We start from the raw sequence: 11717 nt of genomic DNA, 5'->3' as shown, positions 1-11717 counted from the left end.
GTGCAACGTTTCATTAAATAGGAAGGAGGAAACCAATATGAAATTTCTATTTTGTTGATGTCGTAGCCTCGAGAAAATTAGTCCATATACTAAATCATACTAATTTACCATGGTTACATGATAAATTAAGGTAAAACAACACATTTTTATAAATATGAAATAATTTAACTTTGAAATTTTTGGTTTATCTTTATTGCCATGATATTATAGTAAGATAAATGGCACGTCATGTCTAAGATTATTAGTTTCAAAATGTCTTTTTGATTTCATAAATTTCGTGCACAACCGAGTAAGTTCACATAAAATGACAGTAACGAAGTATTTCTATTGTAGTAAACTAATGGTCAAGTATGTTACAAATATTAAAGAATTAAATGTTTAAATTCACTTAGCTCCAAAGTGAGCGTGAATCTGAATTAGTCTGACTCCAAAACTCTATGAGCAAGAAACCCGTAGTGTGTTTGTCCTTTTAGGTTATGTTCAAACTCACTCCACTCAAAAGGTGGCACAAATGTGAATTAGTCCGACTCCAAAACAAATAACTAAGGGCGGGAACTTTTATTTTTTTTGGATTTCAAAATTATAGAAGTAAATGTTCAAATTCACTCCACTCTAAAGTTGGCATGATTCTAATTAGTCAGACTCCACAAGTATCTAAGGGCGAGAAACCCGTTATTTGTGTGTGTGTTTTTTTTTTTTTTTTTGGGTTTCAAAATTAAAGAAGCAAATGTTCAAAATTATTCCACTCCAAAGGGGGCGCAAATCTAATTAGGCAGACCTCCAAAACAAGTATGAAAGGAAGAGAAACCTGTGGGTTTTTTTTTGGTTTCGTGGGCTTTTTTTTTTTTTTTTTTTTTGCTTTCTTTTTTTAGTTACAATTCTACTTATAATTCAGTCATCTACTGTCTTCTCTCCCCCAAATCTCTCCTTTACCTTAAACACAAATTGTTTATTTCCTACATAAACCTCTTTCTTGTTGTAACAGTCTCCAACCGGGCCCACTTCACTTTTCTCCCTTCTGTCTCTCTTTCACCAATTAAAATGTTAAACGCCCAAATATAATAAAAATACGTGAGAGTGATTACTACAGGAAATTATAGCTGGCACGCATGTGAAACTAAAAATATGAGTGATGCTTTCAAAAAGAAATTTTTTGATTGCTAGTACCACGGTTTTAAGGTTTAATAGGAATTGAGTTGATCACATTTTTATATTTTAAGTTAAATTTACATTTCATTCAAATATTTAGGCATAAATTTTAATGTTTTTAGATAAATATTATGTAAAATTAGTATAGGATACACGTGCAACGCACGTGTCGTAACACAAATGACACGACATGCCTAAGACATAAATTTCAAAATATCTTGTTTCTTTCTTAAGTTTCTTGCAAATCGAGTAAGTTCACATAAAATGAAATGGGCGAAGTATATTTTTGTGTATTATCATTAGTCGGACTCTAAAACAAGTAGCGTTTTAGCGAGAAGCCGGAAGTGTGTTTATTTTTTGGGTTGCAAAATTATAGGAGTATGGATTCAAGTTTTAGGTGCAATGTTTCATTAAATAGTTAGGAGGAAACAAATATGAAATTTCTATTTTGTTGATGTCGCTGCCTCGAGAAAATCAGTCCATATACTAAATCATACTAATTTATCATGATTACATGATAAATTATGGTAAAACAACACATTTCTATAAATATGAAATAATTTAACTTTAAAATATTTTGTTTATCTTTATTGCCGTGATATTATAGTAACATAAATGGCACTTCATGTCTAAGATTATAAGTCTTAAAATATCTTTTCTCTTTCATAAATTCCGTGCACAACAAAGTAAGTTCACATAAAATGACATGAACGAAGTATTTCTGTTGCAGTAAACTAATGGTAAAGTAAGTTACAAAAATTAAAGAATTAAATGTTTAAATTCACTCCGTTCCAAAGTGGGCACGAATTTGAATTAGTACCAAAATTCTGAGAGCGAGAAACCCGTTGTGTGTTTTCCCTTTTAGGTTATTTTCAAATTTACTCCATATCAAAATAGGCACGAATGTGAATTAGTCGAACTCCAAAACAAGTATCTAAGGACGAGAAACCTGTTATGTGTTTTTTTATGGATTTCAAAATTATAGAAGTAAATGTTCAAATTCACTCCACTCCAAAGTTGGCACGAATCTAATTAGTCAGACTCCACAGCAAGTATCTAAGGGCGAGAACCCCGTTGTGTTTTTTTTTGGGGGGGGGGGGGGGGGGGTTCAAAATTAAAGAAGTAAACGTTCAAATTCATTCCACTCCAAAGTGGGCGCAAATCTAATTAGTCAGACCCCAAAATAAGTATAAAAGGCGGAGAAACCTATGGTTGTTTTTATTTTTTATTTCTTGGCTTTCTTTTTTCCTTATTGTGTGGTTACAATTCTACTTATAGCCTGTTTGGCCAAGCTTATTTTCCCCCCAAAAGTACTTATTTTTTCAATAAGTACTTATTTGAAAAAAAGTGAGGTGTTTGGCCAAGCTTTTGGGAGAAAATAAGTGTTTCTGGGGAGTAGCAGAAACAGCTTTTTAGAAGCTAAAAAAATAGTTTTTGCCCAAAAACACTTTTTTGAAAAGTACTTTTGAGAAAAATACACATAGAAGCACTTTTTGAAAGCTTGGCCAAACATTAATTGCTATTCAAAAGTGCTTTTTAAATTAATTGGTCAAACACAAACTACTTTTAGCCAAAAATACTTTTTTGAAAAAATACTTTTAAAAAAATTACTTTTTAAAATAAGCTAATTTTAAAAGCTTGACCAAACAGGCTATTAGAATCCATTCATCCATTGTCTTCTCTCCCCAAATCTCTCCTTTACCCTAAACACAAATTGTTTATTTCCTACATAAACCTCATTTTCTCCTAACAGTCTCCAACCCCACTTCACTTTTCTCCCTTCTATCTCTCTTCCACCAATCAAAATGTTAAATGCCAAATTCTAACTATACAGAAGAGCCGGTTGGGCTTCTTTTTTGTCGTCCGTTGTGGGCCCCATAAAAAAATTATGGGACCCATATATATTAAACAACAACTAAAAAAAATTGTGGGCCCCATATATATTAAACAACAACTAAAATAAAAAAAAATTGTGGGTCCCATATATATTAAACAACAACTAATATTAAAAAAAATTGTGGGCCCCGTATTAAACACCAATCAGTATTAAAAAATAAAATAAAATAGTGAAACCCACCACATCCAAACTCACGGGAAAAAAAAGTGGACCCCATATTAACAAAATCAAACAATATTAAAAAAAAAGTGAATCCCATATTAAAAAAAAAAAACAATGTTAAAAAAAATTGTGGGCCCCATATTAAACACCAACCAGTATTAAAAAAAAAAAAAGTGAAACCCACCACATCCAAATTCACGGGAAAAAAAAAGTGGACCCCATATTAACAAAATTAAGCAATATTAAAAAAAAAAAAAGGTGAATCCCATATTAAAAAAACAAACAATGTTAAAAAAAATGCTTAGAAAATCAAACAATTAAATCAATAATGATGGACTCATTACCACATGCATATATTAACCCATTAGTGGGAGCAAATGAAATTAATGTACAACAACATACTTAAAATATTTATATATTAAAATAAGATAGAATTTAATTACTTTTTCATTTTTTCCTTTATCTAATAAATGTGAAAAGAGATTAATGTCATAAAAGAAAAAAATAATATTAAATGGAGATCAAATAATTAATAAGGCAAATTAGTGAAATTCTAATTCTAATTGACGTTTCCTTAAAAAACCGTGTAAAAAACAACATGACAAGTAAAATGAGTTAAACAAAAAATATTTACTAAAATTAAAAAATAGAAGTTCTTCATTTAAATAGAAAATCAAATTTCTACTTTGTTTTATTTTAAACATGTAAAATTAATATAATAATTTGAATTAGAATTATCCAAATCAAAATTTGATAAAAAAATTATATGTATTACTTTACTATTACTACTATATAGAAGAGCCGATTTATAAGCAAGATCGTCGTCCGTCCTTTGGTCCCACTTTTTTATTTAAGGGCAAAAAAATCCTTTGTGGTTCCACCCACTTTTTTATTTAAGGGCAAAAAAAAATGACATTTTATACTTTATATTACCAATTCTTTTAAAAAGTAGATAGAAATACTTTATTATATTTCTATTTTTCTACTATATAAAAGCATCGGTTTACCCATGCTTCGTCGTCAGTCACTCTTAAAAAAAAAAAAAAAGGGTGGACCCCATACTAAAAAAGCCAAGCAATATTAAAAAAAAAAAGGAAAAAAATTGGACCCCACCTTCTCCAAACTCATGAAAAAAAAAAGTGAACCCCATATTAAAAAAAAAACAACCAAAAACAAAAGTGCACCCCATATATTAAAAAATCAAACAATATTCATGTAATTCCTAAAGTATCCCTATCAAGTCAATAATAGTGGATTCATTGCTACATGCGTATTAACCCATTAGTGGGAGCAAATGAAATTATTGCACAGCAAAAAACATGGACCCCATATTATTGCTTTTCTTCAAAAGGTTAAGTAGGCAAATACATACAATTTCCTTTCTTTCCTTATATTAGCCTGAAATCTAATCTAGATATTTAATTGTTGTATTTGTTATTCCGCCATGTCATTTATTTGTTATGTTTACTAAAATAAATATACTTAAAATATTTATATTTTAAAATAAGATAAAATTTAATTACTTTTTCATTTTTGTTCTTACTCTAATAAATGTGAAAAGAGATTAATATCAAATGAAGATCAAATAATGAATAAGGTAAATTAGTCAAATTATAATTCTAATTCACGTTTCCTTAAAGAATCATGCAAAAGACAACATGACAAGTAAAATGAACTAAACCGAGAATATTTGCCAAAAATTAAATAATAGCATTTCTTCGTTTAAATAGAAAATCAATTTCTACTTTGTTTCGTTTTAAACATGTAAAATTAATTTAATAATTTGAATTAGAATTATCCAAATCAAAATTTGATAAAAAATAATAAGTATTTTACCCCTTTAAATTAATCGAATTAAAATTGAAAGTATCAACCAGGGGCGGAGCTACCTGGTCTCGAGGGGTGTCAAGCGACACCCCTTCGCCGAAAAATTACGTTGTATAGGTATGTGAAATTCTGATTTTATACATATATGTATTACTATTGACACCTCTCGTAATAAGTTGAGGGCCTGTGAGTGGTTGAGGGGTGTCAAAGGTTCAGGCTAACAAAGTTGCGTGTTTGATCTCAGTTGGCGACATGCTTATTTTTTTTTTACTTCAGTCATTGGCCTTTTTTAAAAAAAAATAATAAAAATTTGACACCCCTTAATAAAATTCCTGGCTCCGCCACTGGTATCAACTGATGCTTAAATATTGTTATTACTTTATCTCAAAGAGAGGAAAATAGTTTTCTTTTAAACAAGTCTTCTCTTTTAAAAAATATTAATAAATTTTTGTAGCAAACACGAATATAATAAAGTTTTAGATACGGAGCACAAACTACAATGTTATATTAATCGTGTTTTGAACATATATATAGTATCACTGTCCAAACACAACTACATATACATAGATACACTATAATTTAAAGTGTTGGGCCCGTGCGTAGCACGGGCATAGGGCATCTAGTATTCTAAAAATATGTGAGAGTGATTACTACAGGAAATTATAACTGGCACGTATGTGAAACTAATAATATGAGTGATGCTTGCACAATTCAAAAAGAAATTTTTTGATTGATAGTACCACGGTTTTAAGGTTTCATAACAATTGAGTTGATAACATTTTTATATTTTAAGTTAAATTTATATTTCAATCAAATATTAATAAAATATTTAGGCATAAATTTTAATATTTTTAGATATATATTATGTAAAATTAGTATAGGATATACGTGCAACGCACGTGCCACAACACTAGTAGTAACACAAATGACAAGACATGCCTAAGACATAAATTTCAAAATATCTTGTTTCTTTCTTAAATTTCTTGCAAATCGAGTAAGTTCACATAAAATTAAACGGACGAAGTATATTTTTGTGTATTGTCATTAGTCGGACTCCAAAACAAGTAGCGTCTTAGCGAGAAACCCGCTGTGTGTTTGATTTTTTGGGTTGCAAAATTAAAGTATGTATTCAAATTTTAGGTGCAATGTTTCATGAAATAAGAAGGAGGAAACCAATTAATATGAAATTTCTATTTTGTTGATGTCGTAGCCTCGAGAAAATCAGTCCATATACTAAATCATACTAATTTACCATGGTTACATGATAAATTATGGTAAAACAACACATTTCTATAAATATGAAATAATTTAACTTTAGAATTTTTGGTTTATCTTTATTGCCGTGATATTATAGTAACATAAATGGCACGTCATGTCTAAGATTATAAGTTTTAAAATGTCTTTTTTCTTTTGTAAATTTCGTGCACAGCCAAGTTCACTTAAAATGACATGAATGAAGTATTGCTATTGCAGTAAACTAATGGTAAAGTAAGTTACAAAAATTAAAGAATTAAATGTTTAAATTCACTCCGTTCCAAAGTGGGCGCGAATATGAATTATTCCAACTCCAAAACTCTAAGAGAGAGAGAAACCCGTTGTGTGTTTGCCCTTTTAGGTTAGTTTCATAATTTACTCCATTCCATAGTAGGCATGAATGTGGATTAGTCGACTCCAAAACAAGTATCTAAGCACGAGAAACCTGTTATGTATTTTTTTTTTTTGATTTCAAAATTATAGAAAGAAATGTTCAAATTCACTCCACTCTAAAGTTGGCACGAATCTAATTAGTCAGACTCCACAACAAGTATCTAAGTGCGAGAACCCCGTTGTGTTTTAGTTTTAGTTTTTTGGGGTTTCAAAATTAAAGAAGTAAACGTTCAAATTCATTACACTCTAAAGTGAGCGCAAATCTAATTAATCAGATCCCAAAATAAATATAAAAAGCGGAGAAACCTGTGGTTGTTTTTATTTTTTATTTCTTGGGCTTTTTCTTGGCTTTCTTTTTTTTTTTCCTTATTGTGTAGTTACAATACTACTTAGAATCCAGTCATCCATTGTCTTCTCTTCCCCTAAATCTCTCCTTTACCCTAAACACAAATTATTTATTTCCTACATAAACCTCATTTTCTCCTAACAGTCTCCAACCCCACTTCACTTTTCTCCCTTCTATCTCTCTTCCACCAATCAAAATGCTAAACACCCAAAAATTCTGAAAAAAAAAAACTTTTTTTCCCTTGAAAACTCTAATTGAAATTGGCCTAAATCTTGTAAAAATGAGATTTTGATAAAGGGTTTATATAGTTTATTGAGGTTCTTGATTTTTTGCTTTAATGGCTGATAACCTTTTATGTACAGAAACAGAAAGTATTTGTCTTGATGATCTTGGTTCTTTGACTATAAGTCAACAGAACAATGAAATTAACAGTAAAGATTTGAGCTTTGCCAACAATGGTAGATCAGAGCCATTGATTGATATGCCAAGTTTAAGTGAAGAGAGTTTTGGTTTTATGGTTCAAAGGGAAATTGAATTATTGCCTAAAGATGATTATTTGATGAGATTGAGAAGTGGAGACTTGGATTTGAGTGTGAGAAGAGAGGCTCTTGATTGGATTTGGAAGGTGTTTTTAATTGGTCTTTAATAAGCTGTTAAATCAATTGAATCAGATAATCATTTATTTGGTTTCCCTTTACAACATTGAATTGTTTAATTGAGTATGTTGATTGCTTTTGTTAATATTATGATTGCTCATTAAGGTTGTAGGAAGAATCTTTACTGTTACTTCTATTAATTTGTTCTCATTCTTTTGCTATTTTGGAAAATGCTGGTTTTCTCATTGAGTTTCAATTATTTTTTCTTCTTAAAATGAAGTTTTCCATCTTTGATGTATTTTTTATGGTGTTAGTAGATTTCCTTGATTCTGCTTTGGAAAGTACTTTGAATATTGGAGATCCATGTTTAATCTTTAAGTGCTAAAAAAGTCAATCGATCATCGATTATATCGTGGAATATTGGACGATATAATCGATGATCGATACTTTGAATATTGGACTATATAATCGATGATAGATCGATTTTTTTTCAAGATTAAATGTGATCTCTGTGTATGTTCACTATTTATATGATGTCCTAATTTGTTTTAGTAGGAAATGCACATGAGAATTCTGCTATACTGATATGCTGATTTGGGTTTTGTGTCTTGTGCCTTGCAGGCTCATATGCACTATGGATTTGGAGAGCTGAGTTTTTGTTTATCGATAAACTACCTGGATCGGTTTCTGTCTCTATATGAAGTGCCTGTAAGTTCACCATTTGTTCAGTTTTTGTAAGCATTTTGCTCACAGAGTTTGAAGTTTGAATGCTAACTGATAGTCTGCATTCTGCTAATTTTAATTTCTTGGATATATAGAGAAGTAAAACTTGGGCAGTCCAATTGTTAGCTGTGGCATGTCTATCACTTGCAGCCAAAATGGAGGAGATTAATGTTCCTTCGACTGTTGATTTGCAGGTAATGAAGATTTTCGTTCAATCTTTATCTATGTTGCTCGGGCCCTTCAAGAATGTTGACAGGTGCATGTCGGATCCTCCAAAAGTAGTGCTTTTTTTGAGGATCTGACACTAATGTGACAACGTTCTTGGAGAGTCCGCATAGTTCTTTAAATGTTTGTCATGTTAACAGTTTATATTTTCTTGAACTAGATTATGTAGTAAATCTTGAGTTTGTGGAACAGGTGGGGGATACCAAATTTATGTTTGAAGGCAAAGTTATACAAAGAATGGAACTTTTGGTACTAAGCACATTGAATTGGAGAATGCAAGCTTATACACCTTGCACATTCATAGATTATTTTGTAAGAAAGATGAATGGTGATCAAATCCCATCAAGGCCTTTGATTTGTAAATCAGTGCAATTGATATTAAGCTCCATTAGAGGTTCTTAACCTCACTCTAATTGCTTTTTATTGTACTATATGGTCCTAAATTCTACTAGTGTTTGATCAAGTGCTTTTGGTTGGGAAATTGAATGCAGGCATTGATTTCTTGGAATTCAGGTCTTCTGAAATTGCAGCAGCAGTGGTAATATCTGTTTCAGAGGAAATGCAAGCAATAGACATTGACAAGGCAATGCCCTGTTTCTTCATACATGTACAAAAGGTAAATTTTGTGGGGTGCCCCACTGAAATACAGTCATACCTATCTATAATTTGTCCCAATATTGACAAGGCAATGCCCTGTTTCTTCATACATGTACAAAAGGTAAATTTTGTGGGGTGCCCCACTGAAATACAGTCATACCTATCTACCTATCTATAACAAAGGTGTTTGTCCCAATATTTGTTAGGTCGATACAGAGGAATGCTGTTGTAAAGAACATATAATATACTAACATAACATGAAAAATTTGTTCCATAAAAGATTTGACCGTTATACTAAAATGTTGTTATATAGGATGACTACTATTACATAAGAGGTAGACTTTTCTTTTGTTCTAGATTCTTGAGGCAATAATTTACAACAACTCTGTTTATTGATTTAACTTCTGCGGGGTTCCCTTCTTTTTAAAAAAAAATTGGAATTTTGCAGGGCAGAGTGATGAAGTGTCTTGAACTGATTCAAGATTTGACCACTGCTATTACCACTGCCTCAGTTCCATCACCTCAAAGTCCCAATGGAGTGTTAGAAGCTGCATGCTTGAGCTGCAAAAGTGATGAGAGCACAGTTGCATCATGTCCACCAGATACTAAAAGGAGAAAACTTGACACATCTTTAGAGGAGGGTACTTGAGAAAAGTTAGTGAATCTTGGAATTTTGCCCCTTTTTAAAAATTTCCACACCTCCAAATCCAATCAATTTTGGCCAAATGGAATATTTGCTGTGGCGGTAAGGGTGTGGGGGAGCGGGGTTCCATGCTTTAGCATGAAAAGGATTGTCACCAGCTGTTAATAACAATTTTGAGTTGTCAACAACCATAGTAATAGGAGGTTGTGAGGGGTAAGATGGAATTTTGAAAAGGGCCATCTATTAAATACTTGTTTTCTTATTTATCTTTTATGGGTTACTTTTGTAGTTTCAAATTAAGACATATACAGTGAAAAACAGTAAGAAAGGGCAAAAAAAGAGAATAAAAGGAAGTGGAGGCTAAGTAGATGATAATATTGATTTATTAGTTCTATTTATAGAGAAAATAATACTTCTACATGGTACTCCATATACCTAACTTTTCCTGGGATAAGTACTCTGAGTAGGTGTTAAGGAGAAGACAAATCCTGATTCTATTTCAAGAAGACATTTTGTACTTGAATTAATTTTATGTCAATAATGGTGGCAATGTCTTATACCAACTCCTGTATTAGAATGACATGACATGTTCAGGATCACAAATTTTTAATTTTGAATATTTACCTAATGGTGTTCAAAGTCCATCTTTATTAAAGTCAAATACTGTCTTAATGACACTTTTATCAGAATTACATGACTTTTTTTGAAACACTGTAAACATTATCATTAACAAGCAAAAACATAACCTTAAGAGCTCATAATTCGACATGCCACCTTCTAGGATGAGTGTTGTGCAGATTAGCCCCCAACAAATTAAAGAAATCTAATTACACTTTCAGCTTTTGCAAAAACTGTAAGCTCTTTTAGATGAACTAAGTATCTCTAATTTATCCAAAATCTCCCTCTTTACATGTGTAACTATCTCAACTGACTGTACAATTGAAATTGCTTCAACTTATTCCTCTTAATGCTCGGCAGGACTGTCTTCAGCTCACCAATCCTTACTATCAAACCAGTTCACTGTTCCACATCTCTCCTAACTTCATTGAAACCAAGGACAAACACTAAACAGATGAGTAGCAGTCTTAAAAACATGGGAGTCACATAAGCAACAGTTCATAGCATCCACAGGAAGGTTCATCTTAAGCAATCTCTTTTTAGTAAGCAACCCTGATTCTGGACAGCTAACCACAGAATGAACATGCGCTTAGGCCACAACACTCCAAATTAATTCAGCAATGGCTAGTCTTCATTGGTCTCCTCTAAGATCAATATAGCTCCTGGCTATAGAGTACTCAACCCTCGAGGTCAACCTATATCTTTCCTGTACATACTAGCTTTATATTTTGCTCTTCAGAGACTGAATCTTCCTCCAATACCAGCTACTGTCCAAATGGGTTGTATGACTCCAAATATCCTCACCTGATTCCATATAGACACAATACACCCACTTCACCTATGGTGAAAACTTATTGACTATTAACTGCCACAGTAACTTGCCCACTGATGTCATATTCCAAGTGCTAGACATTATGTTCAACCCTCCAAAAGGAAAATATACTTTGTCTTCTTAATCTCAGAGCCACCTCATAAGTACTCTATGCATTTCCTGTCCACCTCTTTCAATACACTTTGAGGGAATATAAAAGACTTACCATCCAGAATTTGTGAATAGATAAAAATACTAAATTTTTTACCTGAAATCTCCCAGCTTAGAAATACTATCTTGACCAAAAATTTTGTGAATCTTTGTGAGTTCAACTCACTTTAGCCCCGCCCCAAGTTTGGATAATTTGAGCAAGATATAAAATAATTTTCATTGGCTATTTCCTAGTTGTCCTTGAAAAATGGCTATAGTCATAACAATTTTAAATTCCACAGATAGAATCTCATGATAATAGTCCT

At 31.6% G+C, this 11717-nt stretch overlaps 1 protein-coding gene across 1 annotated transcript; it reads left to right on the top strand.

Annotated features, from left to right (window-relative positions):
• The first annotated feature begins 7086 nt into the window (after positions 1 to 7086).
• Positions 7087 to 10237, top strand: LOC132640546 (cyclin-D4-1-like). The gene is made up of 6 exons (XM_060357158.1): positions 7087 to 7653; positions 8246 to 8332; positions 8443 to 8541; positions 8765 to 8966; positions 9064 to 9188; positions 9618 to 10237. The coding sequence occupies exons 1-6, from the start codon at positions 7366 to 7368 to the stop codon at positions 9816 to 9818; spliced, it is 1002 nt and encodes a 333-aa protein (XP_060213141.1). The 5' UTR covers positions 7087 to 7365; the 3' UTR covers positions 9819 to 10237.
• Positions 10238 to 11717: the final 1480 nt, after the last annotated feature.

The sequence above is a fragment of the Lycium barbarum genome, chromosome 5 (genome assembly GCF_019175385.1).
Source record: "Lycium barbarum isolate Lr01 chromosome 5, ASM1917538v2, whole genome shotgun sequence".
NCBI classification, from domain to species: Eukaryota; Viridiplantae; Streptophyta; class Magnoliopsida; order Solanales; family Solanaceae; genus Lycium; species Lycium barbarum.
The sequence above is the reverse complement of the archived record's forward strand: the minus strand, read 5'-3'. Positions and strand labels throughout refer to the sequence as shown.